The following is a 26,507-nucleotide window of genomic DNA, read 5'->3' as shown; positions in this document are numbered from 1 at the left end:
TCTCTCTCTCTCTCTCTCTCTCTCTCTTTATCTTATTCCCCCTCTCTTTAACACCCAAAAGTGCTGTTAAGCCATCCAGAGGTAATTGGCCTTTTAGTAAAATGGAGGTTAGCCATCAGTCCCCTTTTGTAGATGCAGCCTCCCATTCCCGCCACATGCACCACTTCTGTACGCCATTCACGCAGCCATAGACAGGCTGCATGGACATCTATTGTCATGGTAATGTCACCTTAGAAAACACTGTTTTCACTACACACAGATGCACACACGCGCACATGCACACACACACACACACACACACACACACACATTGTCAGAATGAGTCAAGTGTGTTAAAGGTGTATGGATATGAGCTTCTAGTCGATTACAAATTTGTCTGTGTGCTTTTGTAAAGGAACAGTGCATGAAATACTGTATAGCTGAGACTACATGGCATTTTACTGCTGACCCAGTATTAAGCAGATCTATTCACTGTTCAATTCAATTCTTGTGAAATGTTTCCTTCTAACTAGATTCAACACAAGGGATAGTAGGGTGGGAATAGTGTGACATAGCCACACAAATGCATGAATGCAGACAAACAAACACACACACACACACACACACACATGCAGAGGAGTGATGTAATGATTTTACCCCCCTCTCTTTTACTCAGACGCCAAGTCTCTAAATCCCCTATTCCCTCTCCTCCTCCTCCTCCTCCTCCTCCTCCTCCTCCTCCTCCTCCTCCTCTTCATCTCCTCAACTTTTGCTGTTGTTTCTAAAAAAACGCTCTGTTTATTTTTTCTAAAAGTGGAAGTTGGGCAAGGGAGCGTGTGAACAGAACCAGATGCTGCATACTCTCTCTCGCTATCGCTCTCTTTCTCTCTCTCGCTCTCTCATACACACACACATACACGCACACACGCACACACGCACACACACACACACAATGGCTAACAGCTGTGTAGGGCTTGAGCAGCTAAAATGATTCCATACAGCATGTATACATGCAGCATGTTGACTTTCCATCGTAGAGATGATGGGCGTTCAATACTATAGTTTACTTCCTCTCTCCCCGTATGGGACCATTTATAGGTAGACAGGCCCACAGACACAGACATATAATGTGCTTGGTGGGAGTGATGAATCATGGGAGTGATGTTTTCTTTTGACAGAACCTCAATGTGGTCTGAGTTGTGTCGTTGATCATACAGTTGACGAGATTTGTTCCAAAATTAGACTACTCTGATAGCAGTAGGTAAATTACTTCTTTGGCTGACAAAGTTATAACACTGTTATCTTATGTATTTATTGAGATATTGAATGACAAAATTAAGGTAATATTTGTTTCTTTTTGATATTGCCAGTGTCTTGCAGAGAAACCTTGTGTCTCCTAACAGGAGGAAATGAAAAGAAAGATAACTCTGAATTGGATGATTTTGACACTTTGTAGATAATTTAGATCACAAACATTACAAGAAACCAAAGTTCCAAGAAGTTACAATATGTGACCCTAGAATGATCACGTAAGAGACAAGAGCTAGGAAAACAAATAAGAGCTAATGAGAGAGGTAGAAGGGATTTTTTTCATTTCTAGATAAGAGCATTTTAGAGCAATTTCAGGAGGAAGATATGATTCAGCGGATCAAAGGCTGTCGTGAGGTATTTCTTGCCTATATTTCCTTTCTACTGAGTATGTGCACCCATCTGCCACCTGCCATTCAGTGCACCTGGGTTTGAATCTAGGCTAGCCCCTCGCATTTGACCAACAGCAGTGTGTGTGAGTGTGTGAGCTGCAACCCACTGCCTATTATGTGCTACAGTAGCATCTGTGGATCATATAGCTTCAGAAGCTCCTACTGGGCCTCCACCCTCTCTCTCTCCCTCTCTCTTTCCCTCTCTCTCTCTCTCTCTCTCTCTCTCTCCCTCTCCCTCTCTCTCTCTCTCTCTCTCTCTCTCTCTCTCTCTCTCTCGGCCACCTGGCCCTGCCTGTGAGCCTGCTGGCTGACCAGATGCACCCTGAATAGAGCAGGCCGACAAGGAGAGAGGAGGGGAGATAGAGGTTGTCATGGGTGCTTATTGAGTTGATTTCAGGTTTATTTGACAACCCATGGCAATATTAGGAACCACAATAAATATTGTTTTAATTGCTTGGAATTGATTAGGAATCTACCAGTCCAATCAATTTGCATCACTTCGATATGAAGTAATCACTTTTTATTTATCACAGTAGAATGGATTTCACATGTTTTCCTCAAGGTTTAACCCTTTCAAAATCTGTCCTTAAGATATTCAGTGCTGTTTAGAAGTGTGTTGCGTTTGTTTGTGTATGAAGTCAAGGAGACGGGACAGCACTTACTCCTAATGAACTGTTTGTGTTTATCCAACAGCAACATTTGCTTGTTTGTGTACACACCCGAGTGCCTGTGTATTCTCACATGTTGATCATGTTCGCTGGGTTGTCGGTTGTCTAATTAAAAAAAGCTTAATGTCTTATTTACCCCAGGCTTAGAATGAACTTAGCACACACTCTCTAGCTTCTAGACGTAAACTGTTGGAGGGAATAATAGCCAGAAGCAAATAAAGCTGCGCAGGCTGCCTAGTCTCAGCCAAGCTCCATTATTTTAACCTGCATTGTCTCTACAGCAACGCTTGTGTGTGTAAGGCCGGGCATAAATCAGCCGGCGATTTAAGTTTAACTCAGTGAAGATGGAGCGCAGAGGATGAGAGAGCAGAAGAGGAGAGAAGAGTAACTCATTCATACTCCTCAAGTGTCCCCCGACGGATTGGCTGGCAAGGCCGGGCCGAGCGAGCCGCATTAAGGAGCAGAGACAAAAGAGAGAGCGTCAATGAAAGGGCCTGAAGCGGGGGGTGGGGGGGTAGGGGGGGTAGTGGGTATAAAAACATTCTAAAAGGAGATCCCCACTCCTCTTTAAGGGGGTAAGGGAGGGAGGGAGGGGGATGGGGTGAGGAGGAAAATCCCTCCCTACCCCCTACCCCCCCCCCCCTTACCCTTTTGTGTCCCTTGGCATGGCCTCTTGTTTAGCCTTTAGGTGCCAAAGCAATTAGTTATGTTAATTGCAGGGTCCATTGCCGGTGAATGCAGGTTGAATAGAGCCAGTCAGCAGCGGATGATTGGCCAGGGTCCACGGGAGGGGGGCGGGGCCTGGAGGGGGTGACGTCGCAGGAGCAGCCGGCCCCTGGAAACAGAGGAGAGGACAGTGTGTTGGAAAATGGGGGAGGAGCTATAGCAGAGAGAGAGAGAGAGAGGGTGGTTGACTCTCAAAGCTTGAGAAAGCGAGTGAAGGAGAGGACACATATTGAGTGAGAGAGAGAGAGAGAGAGAGAGAGATTTTGAGAAAGCAAGTACAAGAGCGAGAGAGATAAGAGAGCAAAGTCAAGAGTGAGAGAGAGAACGTCACAGGAGAGAAAGACGTTTAAAGAAAGTAAGAGATAGAGGGAGTGTGTGTGTGTGTGTGTGGTTTTTTTTTTCTGTGTGTGTAGTGCAGCGTTGCGCTGGGCTGCTTGGATATCCGTCTCCATCTGGGTGCCATCTGTGTCTCTGGCTCTGGCCTCCGCCACACTGGAGCTCACATATGTGGGAATGCAAACACATGCCTGACATATGAAGGCGTGGAGTCACAGAGAGAGAGACAGAAAGGAAAGGATAAGAAAGCAAAGCCCCGCCACCGCAGCTGACGAAGAGCGGACTCTACTAGAGTGGAGGTAGGAGAGGAGAACGAGGGTTTAGGTTTTCAATCTGGATTTCTGTGTTTGTATGTTTCTGTGTGTATTTAATCCATTAGTGAATAGTGTGCATGAATGATTGTGTGTGTTTATCTGCGTTTGCGTGTGTGCATTGGTGTGTTCACTTTTGCAAATTTTGTGTTTATGTCTGCGTGTAAGTGTGTGTGGTGTGTGTGTGTGTGTGTGTGTTCCATCTTAATTCCCAGAGCTGCGCTGTACTGTACAGATGGTGCCTCATCCTTTCCTCTTTATCTCTTCATCTCTTCATCCTTGTCTGCTGAGGTAAGAGGGAAGGAGGGATGCACACGTCTGGCCTGCTCCTATTGCCAGCACAGAGAAAACTTCTCCTGCTGCCATATGGACAGAATGCTGATTGCTTTAGAAATCTCTATAGGTGGACTGATGCCTTGTCATCTTGCTGCTGACGTTTAAAAAGTATCTGGCAATTGTCTTGGACTTCACTGAGAAGTTGTTTGGTTTTGAGGAAGATTGCTTGGGAGGTAGAATTACTGCGTGGTCGTAGTCCAAATTCCCCCCCCCCCCCCCCCCCTCTCTCTCTCTCTCTCTGCCTCTCAGCTGTCATTTTCTTGGATAGTAATCGGTTATTCCACGTGGCAAGCAGAGCAGAAGAAGCTAGGTAAAGAGGACGTGTGCATCTGTCGTACAGTATCCCAGACATATGGGAAAAGGAGGGAAACTGCTGTGTCTGTCTTTCATGCTGTGCCTACATGTTACACAACACCCTGACACTGGTGGGAATGTGAATCCAGCAGAGAGCGAATGTCACTGGTGAGCCCCTCTGTTGTTCTGTGGGTGTTATGTATAGCTTTTTGATAAAAGTACACTCCCCCCAGTGACTCAAGTTACAGTGTTTAAACATATTTAGAATTTCTGTCACTCTCTGAAAATGCCTGAGACTGCAAGGGGAGATGTGTTTGTGTTTTGGTGTATAGAGGGAATGGGGGGAGAGTAGGTGTGTGAGAGAGAGGCAGACAGGAAAACAAGCAGAGAGACAGAGAGAGAGAGAGACAGAGAGAGAGAGACCTGGCTAGTGTCAGGCCAGGCCAGGTCAGTCCATCAGGGAGATAGCAGCGACTGACTGTCGACTGCACAGTCTCAAACCAGAGACCCCTGTCTGGTCTGCTGGACACTGTCACACTACTGACAGCAGGAGCTGCTGTGTGTGTGTGTGTGTGTGTGTGTGCGCGCGCTTGCTTGCATGTGCTTATGTGTGTGTGTGTGTGTGTGTGTGCGAGGGTCAAGGATGTGACATTTCAGGGTTTTTTTCAGGATTTAATTCCTCTTCCATTCATTTCTGATGGGCAATTACTGTTGTCTTACTTTAACCTGCTTTTATGTGTTTTTGATCACATCCTTGATAAGTGGATGGTCGTGTCTGTGAAGTGTGTGTTGGTTTGTATCTGTGTACCAGGTGTCCCGTAGACATTGCATCTGCTCAAGTACAACGTTGTTTGTCTTATGGCTCTCTGGCTTTTTGTTTGTTTCTTACATCACACTCAGCTGTGAGTTTCTTTACTGAAAGTGCAGTAATAGATAGAGAAACAGACAACCATGACCCTCGCTCACCGTGCTATTATCTGAAGAGTCCTTCCACAGAACACCCCCCCCCTTTCCACACACAGACACACACACAGACACACACACGCACACAGCGGAGCAGCTGCTTCAAGAGTTGGATGCAGGAAGTGCTCTATTAGTTCCAGTGGCTAGGACTGTGATATCTGGCCCCAGGGGTTCTGTGTGAGTGTGTGTGTGTGTGTGTGTTTGTGTGTGTGTGTGTGTGCGCGCGTGTGTGTGTGTGCGTGTGTGTGTGTGTAAAGATGAAAGGGTTAGGTCATTTACTCAGCAGAAACCGCTCAGTCACTACAAGTAGCACTCTGAAAGACTGTTTCATCACGGGGAACATCTCCTGACTGTGTGTGTGTGTGTGTGTGTGTTAGCGAGTGTGCAGATGCAGATCTGTGTCAATGAGCATTTAACCACCTGCGGGCCCTCCCTCCCTCCCATTGCCACCACATTGACATTGTATGAGAGCGCCCCTCCTTGTGCTAACTGCCTGAGTCAGAGGTCTATTGACCCTTTGCTGGCCTGAGAGACCGCTCACTGACCCAACACGAGACCTTTATATACTGGACTGGTGTGGTCTGGGAGAGACGGGTATCAGCAGATGACAAGAAAGCCATAAAATGTCCTAAATTGAATTCCTTAATTGAATTCAAAGCCTTGAAAACTCTCAGATCAATCGGAGTAAGCCTGACAGTTTTTGGAGGTCTTAATGTAGCAGCAAGAGCTTTTTGTAGAGGCAAACGATATGGGAGAAATTGAATAAAGTGAATGTTGGTTTACACTGATTCACTTTAATCAATGATGAAACTTAATAGCTGGACAGGCAAAGCATTTTGGTTTTTATATTTATTTTTGTTGTGAAATTGGTCTTAAATTTAATTCCTACCGGCATTTAAAATGTCTTAGGAAGTCTTAACCTAAGCTTTTCAATACTTAACCAGAGACAGACACAGAGATAGACGGAGAGAAAGTTGTCTTGGGGCCCCCGGGAAAAACTAAAAGCAGTTAGAGGCAATATGGAGCCGATTAATTTTGTGTCCAACTTTGTTGGAGAATGCAAAACCCGAAAGACCGAAATTGATACTAAAGAGACCTTGTGAGAACAAAAGTTTATACAGTTGTTAGGTCTGCTAGTGGACAAGATAGTAATGTTATGGATGGTGCCGCCTCTTTCCACGAATTGTCTGTCCAAGTCATTCTCTCTCTCTCCCTCCTGAGAGAGGGCGGAGAGGAAGACAGTGTATCATCAATAACTCAAGACAAACAAATGCATCATTAATAACACAAGGCAAGCAAACTCTCCAAATCTTTTTGTCTGTTTATTTTCCTGTGCTTAGCTGAGATGTATGACTATTTACTGGACAGAGGGAAGGACACACACACACACACACACACACACACACACTGACACTCTGTTTACGGTAAAGCATGCCACATTGGAACTGCAATGCACTACCTCATCATCATGAAGACATGCATTTTTTGTCAAGATACATGCACAATGATATGCTGTATTCTTATCAAGAAACACATATACCCATAAGCACACAATGATAATGCTCAGTCTCGTCAAAACACACACACACACACACACACACATATATACACACACACCTTATCTGGCAACCGTCTGCCCACACATTCACAAACATACACTCATCCTCCGCAGCTACCCCTCTCTCATTCTCCCCATTGTTTTGAGCACAGCTGGCCTCTTTGTTTCACTTATCTGTCTCTCTCAGCGACTGTTGAGCTCTGGGCTTTTCATACTGCTTTTCATACTGGACTAGGCTTGCCCACAGCTCTGTTTATGGACTCGGATCATACCGAGTGCTCAGCTTTGATTCGTGTTACACTGTATCCCCAAAACCTGAGCTTAACAGATTAGCCTACTGCATTGTTTTACCTTGTCCTTGCTTGAGGAAATGATACTTAAAATGTCTTTGTTTACTCCGACACTAAATAGAATTGTTTATAATATTGGTTGTATCCCCATATGTGGCTCGGTATTGAGGTGTGACACATTTGCTTACAGGCTGAGTGACCCACTTTCAGTGCGCGCCACGTTTGGCCAACAAAATGTCAAAGCTCTTTGATTTTGTGTAAGCCTGTGATCAGAGGTTTGTGAGCATGACTTTCTTGCTGATTTGAAGTGAAGGTGTTGACTGTTCTTTTTATGACTATTTTAACATAATTTTACCTGATTATAAGGTAATGGACACAATGACAGAAAACATACAGAGAGAGGGTTTAAGAGAGACCATCTCAACACGGGCAGACCCCCTCAATGACCAGTGTATGTCCATCAACAGCCATGTTTCCTGTCAAGGAGTCACTCACTGAGCAAGACACTGAGCCTCTACCTGCTTAGTCATTGAAGGTCCCACTGGATAAATGTCAATAAAATGCCTAAAAATGTATTTAAACGTCATGAGCTGACCTTAATTTGCAAGCCCACTGAGCTATTGAGTCATTGTACTGACTGTCCCAATCTGGGTCATGAAAAGCAGTGTAAATGTCTTCAGCGTGGCCTGTGGTGATGGGAACATCTGGTTGGGAATGACCTTTTTTGGACCGGGGCCCAGGCCGTTTGGCTGTTAAGGCCTCTCACACCTGGTCTGAAACAGGCTTGTCTTAATGTTCTCTTTGGTTCCTCATGTCTGGAGCTCGTATTTTGGTTTATGGACTACTGTAACTCACTAGTTCAGTGTGTGTGTGTGTGTGTGTGTGTATGTATGTATGTGTGTCTCCCTGTGTCTCTTGAGTCGACAAAAACAGCATTTTGCCTGGCCGCAGGTTAAGTGGATTGTCGGGGTTCATAACGTATAGGAGCCACTCTGTCTGAGTCCTTCAGACGAACACAGACACACACACACACACACACACACACACACAGACCATGATTTACATCCCCACAGTGTATCAGGGGAGCTTTATTTCTGTGCTCTGTGATCAGGCTGTTCTTCCTACAGAAGTGAAAAGCAGTGGTAAAAAAACCCCCAAAAGAACAACACAGCTTACTTTTAACGTTGTCATGCATCCCTAATTGCCACGGCTGATTGTTTTTCACTTGGCGGCTTTGGGTTGAAAGAGACATCAGGGTGGCAGAGGCTCAGGATGATTGATGGGCAGGCTAACCAATTAGCTACGGAGAGGTGAGAAGGGTTGTAACCTGATAGGCAGATAATCTACTGGCCTGGGAGAGGGAGGGCTGGTGTGTGAGAGTGTGAGTGTCAGGAGTTTTGTGGTTTGCAGTAATGATTGATGGATGTGAATTGTCCCTGTTATGTCACTGTTGTTCTTTGTGTGTGTGTGTGTGTGTGTGTGCATGCGCCCCAGGCAAGTCATTTCACAGGTGTGTGTGTGTGTGTGTGTGTATATGTGACTTCAGTGATAACTGTCCTCTCTCCGCTCAGCCGATGACAAACCTAACACCTGGTAAATGGGGCCAACACACACACACACACACACACACACACACACACTTCCAGCTCCCTTTCTTGTGGCCCAGCTGTGTGACGCAGGTGTGTGTGTGTGTGTGCGTGTGCTGTGATTGTGCCACTCTGAATAACACACATTCAGTTGACACATTGACAATGGAGCCTGCAACAGTGGCCTAATGCAACTGTGTCTGTGTGAGTGTTTGTCTGATAGTCTCACCACCACATTTGCTCTGTGCCCTCTGCCATGGGCCTTCTTGCTTTCTTGTAATTGAAAAGCACTCTATTGGGACATAAGGCCTGTATGGTTATGGCTTTGCACACAGAGAGGATCGACTGGGAATAGTAGCAATGGCTGACGAGGATAGGGACAGTGATAGCTCCTACAGTGCAGCAGCAGTGTAGCGGCATGTCAAGATGAATTATCTCTATCTGTAGTGTTCTTGTGTCCCGCCCAGTGCTTTCTCTTCGCCTCCCTCTCTGTTCTCCCTGCGCTCTGACCTCACGTCCACGTGGATACTGTCCATTCTGCTGTCCAACCTTTGCCAGAACCTCCTTTCACCTCCTCTCCTTCCAGCATCGCATCGCATCGCACTGTGCCTCTTTTACTGCTCATTCCTCGTTTTTATTGACGGCGTCCGTCTGCCTTGCAGTCCCCTCTCTCTCGTTTTATCTCTCTCTTTCTCTCTTGCTTTGTCTCTCTTTCTCTACCTCACTCTGATTATATGATCCTCTCTCTCTCTCTCTTAGTCTGTCTGTGCCAGTAAGTACAATTCCATCCCTGGGTCTGTTTTTTTCACTATGTGGCAAGCTGGATGACCAGCAGTGTTTTTGTAATTATCTCTCTGAGTGACGAGGTTATGCGAGGGCTCCTCTCGCCATCGCTCCGTCTCAGGGAAACGTGATGGGTTGAAAAACATCTGTCACTTCTTCATATGTCTGCATGAGACGTCACATACACACCTAAATACACAGTGATAAGCACAAAGACACATTTTCTCCCTTTCTGTCTCTCTGTCTCTCTTTTTGTCTCCCTATCTTCGTCCCTTTTTTTTCCCCGTCTCTCTCTCTCTCTCTCTCTCTCTCTCTCTCTCTCAGTCTGTGTGTACATTTCTCTCTCTCCCCCTCCCTGTCAACCTCACCCCCCCTCCCCATCTCTCCCTCCCTACCAGAGGAGCAGAGTGTTGACATTGGGTCTGGTCCAAATATGTAGTCTACGGGGCTGGAAGGTGGTAATGGGAGCCAAGACAAACAGCCTGGCTCTGACTCTGACAGCCAGGCTTGTCTTTCTGATGAAACCAAGTGAAAACAGTATTTTCTCTCCTTGTTATTCTCTCCCTCCCTCTCTCCCTCCCATCCTCCATCCTTCTCTCCATCCTTTCGTCCCTCCCTTTCCACATCTGGCGCCTCTAATGTGCAGACTAATTTCTTATCCCTGTCGGTGCTTGTCCAACTCTCCTGGATGCTCTGTGAAGTTGTTATTGTGATAATGCATAGGCAGCTTTTTGGGGCAATGGTGACGGCCAATATTGTCTTATATTATTGTCAATATTGTCAGTAGGGAAGGGGACTGATAAAATCATCTTGGGCAACAGTTTGGGCTAGAAGGGGAAAACACTAAATGGAAATAGTCCTGATTATTGACTAAATTACACATCTGCTTTACATCAAAATCATATATCATAGCGAGAAATTTGCCCATGTGGATTAATACAGAACTTGAATTGAAATGAATGGAATGGAGTGGGAGTGTGTCTTTTAGAGGACCCCAGTGAATACAGCTTGATAGCATGTAGCTATCAGTAGGTTGTAAAGTGGTGATTGTCCACATGGGAAAAAACAAGTGAAGCCTGTATTGTGGCAACAGTTGAGGAGTTGTCGGTCCCCAAGAGAGCAATAATATAAATGAAGTTCATTCAAATAAGCAGAATGGGCGAGGGGGCGCGTGCCTCCTGTTTTTCAGAAATTTGACACCACACACACACAGAGAGAGAGAGAGAGAGAGACAGAGAGAGAGAGAGAAGCCCCTACAATACTTAGTAGGTCCTTGAGCCTGTATTTACTCAGTTGTCATGGGGTGCTGTTGGAACCTGTTGCCTAGCTGTGAGGCTACGACAACAACATGACATTGCGTGTGTCTATATATATGTGTGTGTGTGTGTGTGTGTAAGAGGGCGAGAGAGAGCGAGAGAGAGAGAGAGAGAGGGGTAAAGAGAAAGACCAAGCACACTTGTGTTATCTGTTTTATGTGTGTGGATGTGGTTGTGTGTGTGTGTGTGTGTGTCCGTGCACGCCGCTCCCTTGCCTTCGCAGTGTGTGTGGGTGGAGGTCAGGAGGGAGAGAGGAACAGATGTGCGCTGTATTGTGGTGGTGTGTGTGGACGGACGGGGACCAGGTGCAGCCTTTGTCTCCCCAGCATTTAAGTCCACTCGCTCGCATTCAGCCGCCTCGTGCCTCCCCTCCCCGTCACGTCCTCCTCCTTCCTCCTCCGCTGGCCTTGGAGGGAAGGCAGTAATGTGTGTGTGTGTGTGTGTGTGTGTGTGTGGAGGAGGGGACTGCCTTGGATTGGTGGAGCAGTCCCTTTTGCCCTCCCCCCTTCTCCTCCTCCTCCTCCTCCTCCTCCTCCTCCTCCTCCTCCCTCACAGGTGACTGTTGGAGGTCCCAGCTGGCCAGCTCTTGGCCGATTAGATCCATATGGTACAGGAGGAGGGAGGGGGGAGGGGGAGGGGGGAGGGGGGGGGGTGGGGGGAGGGCACGGGTGCTAAGGCGGCCGATAGCTTAGCCCTTTTTCACCCTGAGCTTTAAGCCGAGTCTTTCTCTCCGCTCTTTCTCTTTTTCTGCCGTCCATCTTTCTTGTCTCGCTAGATCTATTACTTCATTTCTTTCTCTACATCACTCTTTTTTGCTCCCTGTAACCCCCCCCCCCCCCAACCCCCTACCCCCCTAACATCCATTTATCTCTCCTTTCCGGGTTTTGTTTTACTGCTGTTGCCTGAGGACGTTTCTCAAATCAATTGCTCTTGCCTCCGTTGAGTGCTTTCGAAATGCTCAGAGATTGACTGTGGAAGGCATTTGATAAAATGTGTTTTGCTTTTGTTTTTTTGTTCAAGTGTTGTTTTGATCGCTCGGGTTAATCTGCATGAATGACTACGAAGCTCTGGGACGATCACTCTGACTCTGGCAGTTGGAAAAAATAAGAGATTAACTTTTTGTTTCAAATGGTGTGTGGGAGTGGATGTGGTGGTGGTGGATGCTGTTCTGACACTTGTTAATGTTAAGACACAGTCTGTCTTAACATTGATACAGTCAGCTGTGTTTCTGTGTGTGTGTGTGCGTGCGCATGTGTATGTGTTGGAGTGGGTGTTAGCACATGTGTGCATGTGTTCTGAGCCCGCATAGTTATTGCAGTACACATACCAGGGATTGTCTTTTAGCTGTCAGTGATAAGTGAGTCAGGCCTGCATTGCATCTCCTCGCACCTCATCTACAATGACAGGATGGAGATACCACTACTGAGCACGCACGCACACACACACACACACACAATTTTATGTCTCACTCTGCTCATGACTCACAGCTGTCAGCTTTTCACAGATAGCCTAAACTGCAGAGTTAAACTATGAGCTTAATAAACCATAACATTGGACACATTTATTTACACGTCACATCAGATTTAATGTATCTGTGCTCACTCAAATAAGGTTATCCCTCCTCACTTTAGGTAAAGATCAAGGAGAATGTTCTTGGCACTCTTTCTTGTCGTTTCCCTTTTTATTATTTAATGCATTGCATTCAATCACAGTAGTGGCCCACTGGGAATAGCCCTTAGTAAAGAGGATGTTCAGTCCAGCCCACTGGTTCGTCTGCTGCTCTCTCTCTCTCTCTCTCTCTCTCTCTCTCTCTCTCTCTCTCTCTCTCTCTCTCTCTCTCTCTCTCTCTCTCTCTCTCTCTCTCTCTCTCTGAATCATCGCCTGCAGAGGCAGAGGCAATTAAAGCCGATTGAATGTTTTAATGCAGACGAGCGTCACCTGAAGCTGAACAAACAAGGAACACCTGGCTAGCAACAACAGCCATCACTGCAGATGCATATCACCTCTCCCTCTCTGCAATGACGACTGTTTTCGAAAGCAGATACTAAATGAAAAGGCAAAGTAAAATGTATCTATCAGTTTAAACCATTTTTGTGAACAGAGCAGCAGCAAAGAACGGTATGAGCAGCATTTTAGTTTTAACTTTTGGTTTTCAGCTTTTCACGGTTAAGTTATACCTGGCTGGCTACATGAGCCAGGATTGTCCGAAAACGTTTTGACACAGTGGAGATGAGGCATTTTGCTTCCCATTTTTCTTATCAATATCATATGGTCTGTTCACAGTGTTATCCAGGTTGATTTTGTCCATGTTGTCAAACGCAATCCTTGCTGTAGGCAAATCCCCATTGCCTCAAAATGTTGTGTATGCATCATGACATTTTCATCTAATCCTGTTGACGTGTGGTGATGGGGCTTTGTGTACCTTGCCTTTGTTCCATTAGAGAGATGGTGACAGGTGGCATTCAGACCAGACAAACACACCACATCCTCCTCTAAGCCAATATTCACCTGAGTTAACATTGGACCATTTTGTGTGTGTGTGTGCGTGTGTATGTGTGTGTGTTTTCAGGCTGCTGTGACAGCTGCCTCCCCTGCCAGTCCTGTGAGTATATACGGTGGTCTCAGGTGCTTGCTAGCCAGATGAAGTCATCCAGCTATGTACGCTGTCTAATTGACAAGCAGAGGCAAATCTCTATGGGCTCTCAGCTCTACATGCACACACACCTGATGTCTCCTACTTTGGCCATTTACCTCTGGCATGGCTAAAGACAGACTGCGCCACATCTTAAGACTGAATAAACGCAGCTGCAACCTAATTTCTCAATTCATGCAAAACTGGGATGCGGAATAGGACATATGCACAATATGTGTCTGTCTGTTGTGCATGTTTGTTCTGGCCTATGGCTTAATTAGACATGTCAGTCAAACACATTAGAAGCATGGATTTCTAAAGCTTCTTGGGCATAAGAGTCATTTTGGACACACAATTTCCATTCATTTCCAGTGGAGATGTGTCTTAAATAAATAGTAAATAAGTTACTTGTGAATATATTACTGTGCAACAGTACTCTACAACACTAACTGAATGTCCAAATCCTAGCTCTCTGTATGTATAAATAAAGTTGTTTACATGGTAACAATGTTGACTCTTAAGGCCATATGCCCCGTTGATTCTGTTATTGAGACGTCATTCTAATTTCCTGGCCATACGGAGGGAGTGTGCGGAGCCTTGGAACCGGTGTGTGTGCTGCAGGCTGCTTCCTGCGGTGCACTGGCAGAGAGTGTGTGTGTGTGTGTGTGTGTGACAGCCCAAATGTCTGCATAGATCCCTCCTTCCTGCCCCCTATGTTGGTGAACAGGTGGAGCGATGGCAGGCAGGCCACAGGGCTGAGAAAGAAGGAGAGGGAAAGAGGCAGAGAGAGAGGGAGGGAGAGGGTAAAGAGGACTGCAAAGCAGAAGGAAGAGGAGTCAAAGCTGTATAATGAGTTGCAGACAGGACAGATGAGTTGCAGAGAGGGCAGATTGAGAGATCGTGCAGATAGGGTGACTCGAGGGATGAGAGGAGGACAAACGGGACTCAGAGCTTTTGAACATTTTGTCACATCATGGAGTGCAGCAAAGCAAGAGTTCCGCTTTGTTTTGGAATGTTTCTTATTTTATTGTGTGCATGCTTGTATATTCACTTGTACTATAATTACACTCCTCTTTGATTTCTCAATGCATTTAATCTTGTAAGCATTTGTGCATCATCCAAAATGTTTCTGCTTCGTACAATGGACCTTGTTCTTCCTTCTGAGTTACCCACTCGAGGCTTTCCAACTTAAGCCTTTAAAAACTGAGAGCCCTGTGGCTCAAGGCCATGCAGAGTTCATAGCAGTGAAAAGGATATAGAGGGTGCCATTGAAGCCAAAGCCCTAAAACCATGAAACCACATTTAAAAAGCTGCTCTGTGCTGACCCATGACCTGCGAGACCTTGCTTGTCTATTAATCGTCCATTCTTAAAGCAGTTAGAAGCGTCTGATCCACTCTAAATGGAGACGGGACCCGGCCTTCATGGATCTCCAACACACAAAGACAGCTTCTGATCCCAGATCTCCCCACCACCACCCCATCACACACTCTCCTTATCCCTTATCTGGTGGTCTCATTCAGCAGCAATAGCATATTGAGAAGTATGCGTTTAACATTCAAAAGCTTTGCCGATCTTGTTAGTAAAGCGTGAAATAGCCCCGTCCCTTTCTCTCTCTCCCTCTTTCTTTCTCTGCCCCCCTCTTTGCTCAATGAGGGGGCTTTCTTCTCCCACACAATAGCCTTCTTCAGCATTTCTTCTGTTATTGATCTGAATGGTCGGGAGTGAAGGCCTAAACCTAAGACATCTGGTTCTTTGATGGGGGGGCAGGGTGCTTGATGCCCGGGGTGTATGTGTTGGAGTGGCTGGGGGGCGGGGGGGCGTTTTTGTTTTCTTCCGTGACAAAGGCTATAGACCTAAACTTTCTGCATTGATTAAAACTATTGAGCTGATGAGGGAAAGTTAGAGTGGTCTTTTTTTACTCACCAGCCTCTTTCACAGAGACCCATCTGCTGATCTTTTTGTGTGATGAGACTGCAAAAGAGTAAAATTCCTCCTCCAGTGTTTTCAAGAAAATAGTTGTTATCCTTAAACTTATTGTGTATCTTTGTGTGGGTATGCCGCTATGTTGAAGATCAAAGCCAGACTTTTGTGCATATCAGCAGTGATGGGAATTGGCAAATTGACAAAATAAATATAGAGAGTAGAGAAAATGGTGGATTATGACAAACAAAACTATTTTCAAAAAATACTGCTTCTTGGGTTTATTGACAAAATTGCTCATCTATATTGTCACAAAACGCTGCCTTTTACAGGCCTTTTAGATATGGACAATGAGATTTGAATAGTCAAAGCCTGGTTTTAATTTCCGTACAGCGCCATGCTCAAACAGTGACCAACAATTTTCTTAAATGCTTTACAGCCCTTGACCCAAGGCTGACCTCTCTCTCTCCCCTCCTTCTGCAGACAGTAGAGAGAAGAAGAGCCCTGCCATGCCCGGTTCTCCTGTGGATGTTAAGACTCATTCCAGATCAGCCCCTAGCAGCAGCAGCAGCAGTGCCAGCTCCACCATGCCCCCCCTGCCCTCCATCAACCCCAGCGGCCCTCGCCCGGCCTCCTTTTCCACCACAGCATGTAAGCCTCCTTTCTTCTTCTCCACACCGCCTGAGTTTCTCTCTCTGATTCACATCCGAGGTTATTTCTCATCTATCTTTTTCATCTTAGACTACATTTGTATTCATAGGCTAAATTTGCACAAGACTAATATGTTTAGATATTTAACCACATGTGACACGTAGATCTGATATCTTAAGATGGTTGAAACGTGGAAAAAAACTGGGTTAGAAATAAGATGTCCTGTTCTTGCTCTTCATTGAGCTGAAAACAGTATGGATGAAACGAGACAAAGTGGTAGCATATGTAGGTCGACACATCTGTCAAATCTGAGCTGGGTTCATCTTAATTTCTTAGTTTCTCATTGGTTCATCTTACCTTTTCTTCCTCAGTGACCAATGGGAATCATCATTCCCCGCCCACCTTGAACGCTGTGCCATCCCCACCTCAACGTTATAGCAATGGACCATCCTCTTCCTCTTCCTCATCGCTGGCTAACCAGCAGCTGCCGGCCACCTGCGGGGCGCGCCAGCTGAGCAAGCTGAAACGTTTCCTGACCACACTGCAGCAGTTTGGCAACGACATCTCTCCTGAGATTGGAGAGAGCGTCCGAAACCTAGTTCTGGCCCTCGTGGTAAGTCTTTCACTACTTAAGAAGAAAAAAAAATCTATTTTTTGTTGTAGAAATGCCATCTTCTCTTTATGACTTGCTAAAATTTGGACTTTTGATAACTTTGTGAAAATGTGTTGGTTGACTTCTCCTCCCTACTTCCCAGAATTCAACAGTCACCATTGAGGAGTTCCACTCACGGCTTCAGGAGGCCACCAACTTCCCCCTACGCCCTTTTGTTATTCCTTTTCTAAAGGTAAACACCTCTTCATCCTCCTCTTCCATCTTGTTCCCTTGGACCTGTCCAAGGGAATAATGTGCCACGGTTGTCAACCGTGGCACATTATTTATCACAGAATAATAAGTGGTGAACAGTAGGTCCTTGTCATCAATGTAACTGCTAATACAAGATGATCTGAATACTATCTGGATAATTTAATTCCAGTGTGTAAGTCATGGCAGCAATGATGAAAAATAATAGTATACAATTTCTTAAAAAATCCCCCAGGATGCCACGCAGCATTCTATAAATATGATATGTGTAGGTTTTCAAATTCAATAAACTGCTTCTCAGCAGTTCAAAGTAACAATCAGGTTTTGCGTGTTGACTTAACAAGCAACAGGCGAGTGTAAGTTTAACAGCCTCTTGAGCCCCTTTGTAACCAGGGGAGTCTGCAAGAGTATACTTTTTAAGAGCTCCCCTCAGGAAAGCAGCACATAAATTACACTCCAGTCAGTTGCACTGCTGTTACTGCTGTAACTTCAAGCAGCAGAAATCTGTTCTTTTTCCACGCTTACCTCTCGCTCACCTTTGGAGCCCCTGCGTCTGTCTGTCTGAGAGTGTCGAGACAAGAAACCTCTGTTCCCCTCCTTCCACTAATTTACGATTGGGGAGGGGGGGGGAGGTCCCACAACTTAATCCCAACTCCTTGAGAGTAGTCTCTCTTAGATAGTGAGAGGAGGGAGAGAGAGTGAAATAGACAGATGGGGGAGAGAGAGAGAGAGAGAGAGAGAGAGAGAGAGAGAGAGAGAGAGAGAGAGAGAGAGAGAGAGAGAGAGAGAGAGAGAGAGAGAGAGAGAGAGAGAGAGAGAGAGAGAGAGAGAGAGACTCGGAAGTGTGAAACATGCCTATAAAGCGTTCCCTTCCCTCTTTTATGGGTTCCAGTGCGCCATATGGAGCCGCCGTCCCGTTAAAAGAGAGCATTCAGCTGCCAAGGCGCCGCCAATCTAGCATCCGCCCCGCTGAACCCCAGAGAGCCCTCTGCTCAACTGACACACAACACATGTGTCTGCTAGCTGGGGCCCCAGGGAAAGAAGGGAAAGCAGAGGGGCATGGGAGATGAGCAGAAGGGAACAGAGGGGTAGGGTGAGGGTAGACAACCATGAGGCTGAGGTACAGGCGTCTCTGTAAAGAAGGTAGGAAAAGTATTAGCTGATATAGAGACAGAGCAGTAAAGGTCAGGAGGAAGATGGCTAAGCGTAAGTTTAGATAGGAAGGTGGTCTACACAATCTGTTAGAGGATGATCGGAGGTGCTATGTGGGTAAGAGGGATCAGAGTCACAGTATGAGAAGGGTATATAAGGGCCATTTAGTTGGTTGTTTAAGTAGAGAAAGAGGGAGTGAGGAAGTGGTGTAATTACAAACACACCGGGGTCTGGTCCTCATTAGGGAAATGCAGAGAACCAAAGAGAGATAGAGAGATAGAGGGAAGGAGACAGTCTCAGAGAAACATAAGAAAGAGAGGGGCAAGGGACGAGGAAGAAATGGAGTCTGTGTAATCTCATATCATATTTCATTCGTCTTTTTCTCTGGCCTCCCATTCATTTTGCATGTGTTTGTTGTGAGCAGCTTGTGAGTTAGGACCCTATGAAGTTGCTGCGCTGTGTGCAGTGAGTTGGTTTCAGCCAATTTCAGCGGCAGTTCAGACACTCTAGCAGCCATTTTCAATCCAGTGAAGAAAGCCACTAGCCGCAGCCCCACACCCAGACCCAAATTGAGCCTTACACCCAGACCTCAAGGAGTCGACTCCCCCCCTCCACCCCACCCACACACACACGCACACACCTCCACCCCCTCCACCCACCCACTCCCAGCCAGGCGCCTTCCCCAGAAGGGAGATCTGCTCTGTGTCTTTGAGCTATGTGTTGCTCTGTCTTTCCCTCTGTTACAGCGATGTGGTGGTGGTCTGCTATGTGTCTATCTAGGAGAGATCTGGTTTGTTTGGTCCACTTTCCCCCTCCCCTCCCTCAATGACAGGGTGCTGCCCGGTGTATCTCTCTCTCTATATCTGTCTCTCTCTGCCTCCCTCACTCTCCCCTCTCTCCACCATGCCACCATGGTATTTCCATAGCTTTTCTGGATGAGTATGTGAGGGATAGGTGATATGTTAGTTAAACCTGATCTAACAATGCTAGTGCCCACTGCATAATGAGCAGATTCAAAATGGGAAGATTTCTTTCTTTTCTTCCTCCCTGACTTTGGACTCTTGTATCTCTCGTATGAGCAAAGAAACCTAGGGGCCACTTTGACAAGTTCCTTCCTCCCTGACTTTGCACTCTTTGGTAGGATTAGCAAAGAAACCCAGGTCCCGCTTTGACAAGTTTCTTCCTCCCTTGCCAGGCAAACCTGCCCCTACTGCAGAGGGAGCTGCTCCACTGTGCACGGGCCGCCAAGCAGACCCCGGCCCAGTACCTGTCCCAGCATGAGCACCTCCTGCTCAGCACCACTATGGCCTCCCCTCCTGACTCCTCCGAGCTGCTGATGGAGCCGGGCGACACTGGGCCCAAGAGACACAGTCCCAGCAGGTTAGAGAAATTCAGAAGAATTGCCTATATACACAAATATCGCCTAGAAATATAGCCTCTGCATATGCAGGACCATCCCAAGTGTTTGGACACATGTATACATACATGTATATAATAGGTGGCAACGCTAAAGCACTATTCAAGCATGTGAAGGTAAACTGTTTAGACATGCACAGACTTACTCATCCTGCTGCTCCATCGCTAAACGCCCCCGCTGCCCTCTCTCCTGTAGGGCTAAAGAGAACGGTTTCCACGAGCGTCCACCTGCAGCCCTGGAGCCCTCCGCCAAGCGGATCTGCACCATCAGCCCCGCTCCCCGACACAGCCCCGCCCACCCGCTGCCCCTCAGCGCCCAGCTTCACCCCACCCCTCCGCCCCTGCAGCACTACGCCCTGGATGACATCGCAGCACCGCACATTCTGCACCGCGAGCACAGCCAACGCATGCTGGAGCTCCGTGAGCTCAAAGACAGGCCCAGACTTCCTGGTAAGTGATGCAAAGCCGTCATTTCTCAAGGTCTTTTTTTTTTTGTTTTTTTGTAGGATTTCAGGTGTCTTGGTACGCAACCCCCAGTCATTTCTAATGAAGATTGAAAGTATATGACCCTGCACTTTTCTAAAAGGTCTGTCATCCCTCTCACAACCCTGGTAATGACAAGAAGATGCTAGGTACATAGATACACAGACACATTTATAAGTGAATGTGTGCATGAACATGCGTACACAAACACACCTTATTCTATGATCGATATCTGCTGGATAATGGGTGGTCTGTATGTTTGTGCAGCCATGGCCATATGAGTGACAGCCCCATAGATCTATGCAGTCCACATGTGTGTATAAACAGAGCCATACTGTCCAGGCAGGGAGGGTTGGATCTACTCTGGTGTATATCTACCCTCCATCTGGGGCTTGTCAGCACACAGTGGAAACAGCAGTAGCTCAGACACACACACACACACACACACATACACGCACACACATAGAAACACACCTTGATATGTTCACGGTAGTGGTGCTGTGTTTACGAGGCCTTAGTCCCTTGTCTGACAGCCTCCCGCCCGCCTGCCGCCACTTAACTCATACACACACACACACACACACACACACATCATTCCACACACTCATGGCTTTGAACTGATGAACACTGATGAGAACCAGGAGTAGGAGAGAGGTCGAAGAGAAGGCTAGTGTGTGTGTATGAGAGAAAGATTATTCTCCTCACTAGGCTTAGTGTGCATGTGGTCTCTTGTTGGCCGTTTGTTGCTCACTTTTAAGAGATTGTGGTTTTCTATCTCTTTGTAGTCAGTGTGTGTGCCTTCATGTGGTGCTTGTGCGTATGGACACGTGTCAAGATTTTTATGTGTGCTGCATGAGCACAGGCATGTGTGTAACCTATTATTACGGCTAAATTTACTATTAGATACTGTTTAAGTCATGTATTGTGCATTTATTGAATTGGAATCAAATCACCAAATTGTTAAGTGTAGAAGTGTGTGTGTGTGTGTGTGTGTGTGTGTGTGTGTGTGTGTGTGTAATGGTCCTTGGTGAGTGTCAGGCCGGCTGGTTGTGTTTAGAAGTGGAGCCACTCCACTCAGCCTGAGTGTCTCCCTACTGGAATGCTGCAAGCTCCAGGAGGGGAGGGGCCAAGGGAGAGCTTGGGGAGCAGAGCTTGTGTGTGTGTGTGTGTGTGTGTGTGTGTGTGGGGTTGACAGCTGACTTCCAGATGTGTGCAGGCTCTGGGTGCTGGGAGTCTGTTCAGCGTCACAGGCTTCTCCTTTCTCTCTTTCACTCCACCTCCCTCGCTCAGTATCTCTCTGTCCGTCTCACTCTCTTCGTCTTTGTCTCCAAGTTTTCTCCTCTCTGCCCTTCTCCTGTCACTCTTATCTTGGGATCTAAAGAAGGTGCCTTCTTTGATTTTAAGTCATCGATCTTCTGGTATGTGAGGGAAGTGGACATTAGGCATATCCACTGTGTGCCCACAGGGTTCATTTTGAGCTCTCAGATTGTTCACAAATTCTGATCATCACAGGAAATCTTGTGGTGAAATGAAGTCATTTCAAAGTTTGAAGTCCATTGTTTTGTGGTTGGCGTTAACTAAAAACAGCTAGCTAGACGCACAGACGCACACGTGTGCTCACACACACATACACACCTCTCACTTTTATACTGTCACCGCTTGTGTTACATTAGCTAGAATGTTAATCACATTGGCCTGTGGTCTGTCTTCTGTGTGTGTTTTAATCAGGCACTAACGGGGGCTACCGCGAGGAGCCGGTGGACCACAGACTGACAGACAGAGAGTGGGCTGATGAATGGAGGCATCTGGACCATGTAAGTGTGTAGACAGGAATCACTGCTGCTAATGGCTGGGACTACAGAAATAAAATAAAAGATTACCTTTGTTGCTAGGGCCATCAGCAAAATGCTAGTCCATGTTACCTTCTCAGAGTCTCAAAGCAACATGTACATCTAATTGTACATCTGGACAATATATGTTCATAAAAGGCATAAATATCCTGCTACTAGTGATGATGCTTTTAATATATTATATGAGCTATTTTGGAGGTATAATAGGCTTCTCCTCTCTGGAGATTTATATGACAAGTAAAGTGAAAATATTTTGCCATAGTGACAGAAGCTAGTGAAAACCCACTAATACTTAAGTAACTTGCCATTGCCAGACACATTTTCATACACTCAAATTCTGACCCTTATAATCATTATATAGCAGAACAAAGTAGCCTCATATTATATATTTAATTTCACTCTGAGTCGAGGTACGATTTGGATGCCTTTCTTCAGTAAATAACTGAAGGCAAACTCATTTGACCATGTTTTTTTTTTTCTTGTGTCCTCTGTCAGGTGTTAAACTGCATTGTGGACATGGTGGAAAAGACACGGAGGTCAGTGAGCGTGCTCAGACGGTGCCAGGAGTCGGACCGCGAGGAGCTCAACTACTGGAGACGGCGTTCTAGCGAGCAGGAGGACCCGCGCAAAGGAGGCTCCGGCTCCACTCCCTTCTCCAAGACACACAGCCCGCACTCTGCAGAGCCTGGTGGGTATTTATAATCTCCGCTCCATCGGTTGGTGTTCTGCAGAAACCTATTATGTCTAATTGTGTTGTCTTTTCTGTGATGGGCACCTATCAATTTCCCCCGGAGTGCATTTTCATGACCCTGGGACCAAGCCAAACCATTAGAAATTGTTCTAAATATTTTACTAAAAGTTAAAACTAAGCCATAGGCAAAAGTCATCAGTCTTTCTCAATTTCTGAAAAGAACATAGCTTTTTTGCTCATCCTAAAAACTCAGGTCTGTGACAAAATCGTGACATCGTGGACATCGTGAAATTTACTTACATGGGACTAAAAGATCTGAGCACAAACCGGAACAGCCTCACACCTCTTTCATACTCCCTACACCCTCTAGTGACCATGTTTAGAATTGCACCTCTATCATTAACTAAGTCACATGTCAGTGTGTTAGCGAGTCCCTCAGCAGTTAGTCCCTCAGTCTGCTGTGTACTGGCAGTGTTCTCTCTGAGTGCCAGCCTCGCTGTCCCCCTGCTGGTCCATAGTCACAGACAGGTGCCAGGACTGGCCCCGGCCAGATCGGCCACAGAAGGGCCGTCCTGCCGTCCTGCAGGCTCAGAGACCCAGAGCTGGCTGACTCGCCAGAGCACCATCTGGGCCCCCAGCCGGGAAGCCTGCCTGCCTGCCTGGGCTTGGGCTGGGGAAGATTGTGGTGGGGGAGGGATGGTGGTGGGTAAAGAGGGGGGGGATGGTGAGAAATTGAAGGAGAGAGGAAGTGGGTGTGAGACAGAGGAAGTGAGAGATGGGGAGAGAGGAAGGGAGTGAGAGAGCAGATGAGAGCAGGGCTGCAGGGTTTGAGCTAGAGATGCAGAAACACAGAGATGGATGCAGGAGCGAGGGAAGAGAAAAAGATAAATGAAGGAACAGACAGAATGTTGACACAGCTTGTTGGTCCACCGTTTCCTCCAAGCCAAACACACTCCTTTCTAAAGCTGTCAGATCTCAGATCACTCCGGGACTCTGATAAACAAGGATTGCGTTGGATGTGTGGCCTAGATATTTTGACTTATTTGCATAGATAACAAAATAGACATAGATGATAATAAGTCATTACTGCCTGCCTGTGTTTCTGACTGTACAGCTCTGTCTGGCTATTCTTTTTAAACACCTGTAACTTGTTTGATCTGTCATTCACTAAGTCAACCGTTAACCTATTATCTTATCGTGTTAATCTCAGATCGCTCTAAGCCGTGATAGGTGCTAATTATCCCTCCCTCCTGTCTCTGTTTTCCCACAGACACCCAGCGCGACTTCGCTCCACGGCCAGGCTCAACATACGTTCCAGATGAGATCTGGAGGAAAGCTGGTAAGAACACCATAACAAAACCTTTGTTTAACATGAAGATAATCATAATACAGTCTACTGTAAACAGTCAAGATTACTGAACACTAATGATATCGTAAATAATATTACGTGAACGTTTTGGGGGCAGATTACGCATAATAGACTACTGTGTGCTGATAGACAGCACCATTTTGCGGCTTAAACAAGTAGAGCTAAACTTAAGAAGAACGAAACCAGAACTAAAACCCTTCCTCCTCTTGTCTCTCCCACCATGCAGAAGAGGCAGTGAATGAGGTGAAGCGTCAGGCCATGGATGAGGTTCAGAAGGCAGTGGCAGAGGCAGAGCAGAAGGCCTTCGAGATGATCGCCTCCGAGAGGGCTAAGATGGAGAAGACGCTGGCCGAGGCGAAGAGGAAGGCCCAAGAGGATGCCATCATGGTCATCAACGAACAGGAGGATTCCAGCGAGGTGAGCAGACATGTAAATTATGGAACTAGTATATATGCAGTTGTGCAAAAACAAGTGATTGTGCACACAAACACAGTATATTTACATTTTACAGTCAACTTACAAAGAAGTACACACGTTGAAGGAGGGGTAATTTTTTTAGAAGCTTGCATATATGTGGTGAACATGAGAGACGCACAAATATTCTCCTTCTTTCCTTACCTTTTCTTGCCCTGATAAACTTACACTTCTCCCTCTTTCCCTCCTGCTCAGTGCTGCTGGAATTGTGGCCGCAAGGCTAGCGAGACGTGCAGCGGCTGCAACGCCGCTCGCTACTGCGGCTCCTTCTGCCAGCACAAGGACTGGGAGAGGCATCACCTCATCTGCAGCCCGGGGCTTCAGGCTCAGCCCAAACCAGTGTCCGCCATCACCGCGGCCAGGGCGGCTGCAGCGGCTACGGCGGCGGCCGCTGGGGTGTCCCCCGTAGGTCTGGCTGGGGTCAAGGCCCCCGAGAGCGTGCCCGCCATCTCCAGTCCCGGTGGAGAGAAGGCTTCTGCCGCCTCTCGCTCCTCGACCCCCTCCACCCCCGCCTCGGCCCCCGAGACAAACGGACACTAGGAGGTTAAGGACACGGACGTGCATATCTTGGATCGGCGTGTACGCCCTCACCCTCACCTATCCTCTGCCACAAGGGGGAAACGCACCAAACTGAATTGAGATCAGCAGCAAGAGGGAACCATTTGTGGGTTAAGTCAGGATAACAGATTTTTCATCATACTCTTTGGCAGATAAAAATGGACAGATTATGGATGACTGTTTGAGTGATATGTCAACTGGGACTCTGGCTTTGGCAAAGAACAGAAGGACTCGTCTTGAACGCATCCATTGGATGAACAGATCTCCCCAACAGATGGAAACTTGTTTGTCTTCGTCCAAAACCCCAAATCTTGGATCTGTGAGAGGGGGAAAAAAAAACAAAAAAACATTAACTGACTATTGATCTCAGTTTATCTCTGGCTGATGGGCGGAAGTTATGAAAGGAAGGCATATGAGAGAAGAGAAGGAGATTAAAAAGCAGTGAGTTATAAGACCCCACCCCCCACCACCACCAGTAATAGTCTTCAGTTTGTTGTGTATAAATTTAAGAGAGGGAGGTGGTGGACGATGTCAGCAGTGTAATAGTGCCAGCCATAAAGCATCTGTCTTGTCCTATAGGAAGAAACCAAGAGAGAGGACCACATAGAAGAGTCTTCTCTGCAGCTCTCGTGTGTGTGTGTGTGTGTATATATAAATATTTGCTCGCCAAGTTCTCGTCAGGTTTCCATGTGTGTGAATGCGTGTGTCAAGCGGTCGTGCCGTCGGTGAATATCGTAAAGCATATGATTACTTTTGTCAGAGCAATATTAAAATGAAGTGTTCAGGTATCTCGAGCCGTTTCTGCATCACCAAAGTTTTCAGTCGCTAAAGAGAGAGAGTCTGTGTCGTTGCCTGTAACTGTTATGTCCTTGTGAACAAGAGATAATTATACACTAATTCCACATCATGTCTACTTTTTAAGATGCACCTAGCTAGGATCTCTTTTATTTCTCATTGTTTCTCATCAAAAAATCTTCATCTCTCTTCGAGAGAAAAGTGATGCTTGGATCATGTAAGGGTGGGAAGATTCAGCTGTGACTTTCCTGTGCTTGCAGTTTCTGTTTGACACTTGTTCACATCACCAGTTGTACATGTCAGGGTCAGATATTGCTCCACATCTTTCACCACTGCAATGTTTACATCAGAGGAAAAATCAACTTTGCAATACAGCTTAGCAAAACACTTATCTATTACAATGGGCAATAATCTTCAATTACAGTCAATTATCGACAGTACAGGAGCTGATGAAAGACACAACATTTTATTAAACATAAACAATTGAGATTCATATGACTTTATTTGCATTTATCAATGGGGAAAAGATAACTGGTGCTTACATTGCTCTGGTGCAGGCCTTGCAGTGACTCTGTCCCACTAAGAATCTCAGGAGCTATATTTGTATGTACAGATAATTCTGTTCTTTTTCTTTTGTCACGGTTAGGTTGAAGTCAAAAGGAACTTTGATTTATCATACTCTGCTGTTACCATTGAGACATTGTCCTTGTTTTTGTTTGTTTGTTGTAAGATGACTTTGTAAAGAATATTATGAAAGAATGCCTTTATTTTGTGAGCCACGTTTTTTTTTCCCCCCTTCCTCCTTAA

At 46.3% G+C, this 26,507-nt stretch overlaps 1 protein-coding gene across 1 annotated transcript in view; it reads left to right on the top strand.

Annotated features, from left to right (window-relative positions):
* cbfa2t2 (CBFA2/RUNX1 partner transcriptional co-repressor 2) overlaps positions 1–26,507 on the top strand; it is a 36,819-nt gene extending 10,312 nt beyond the window's left edge. The window contains exons 2-11 of the mRNA XM_071903876.2: positions 15,883–16,050; positions 16,422–16,663; positions 16,806–16,895; positions 19,260–19,444; positions 19,677–19,930; positions 21,692–21,777; positions 22,309–22,511; positions 23,773–23,843; positions 24,100–24,290; positions 24,543–26,507. Of these exons, the coding sequence (XP_071759977.2) occupies positions 15,883–16,050; positions 16,422–16,663; positions 16,806–16,895; positions 19,260–19,444; positions 19,677–19,930; positions 21,692–21,777; positions 22,309–22,511; positions 23,773–23,843; positions 24,100–24,290; positions 24,543–24,887 (1,835 nt within the window). The 3' untranslated portion in view covers positions 24,888–26,507. The remainder of the gene's footprint in view (positions 1–15,882; positions 16,051–16,421; positions 16,664–16,805; positions 16,896–19,259; positions 19,445–19,676; positions 19,931–21,691; positions 21,778–22,308; positions 22,512–23,772; positions 23,844–24,099; positions 24,291–24,542) is intronic.

Source organism: Centroberyx gerrardi, chromosome 5 (genome assembly GCF_048128805.1).
Source record: "Centroberyx gerrardi isolate f3 chromosome 5, fCenGer3.hap1.cur.20231027, whole genome shotgun sequence".
In the NCBI taxonomy this organism is placed as follows: Eukaryota; Metazoa; Chordata; class Actinopteri; order Beryciformes; family Berycidae; genus Centroberyx; species Centroberyx gerrardi.
Note: the sequence above shows the minus strand (reverse complement) of the source record. Positions and strands in the feature narration are given on the sequence as shown.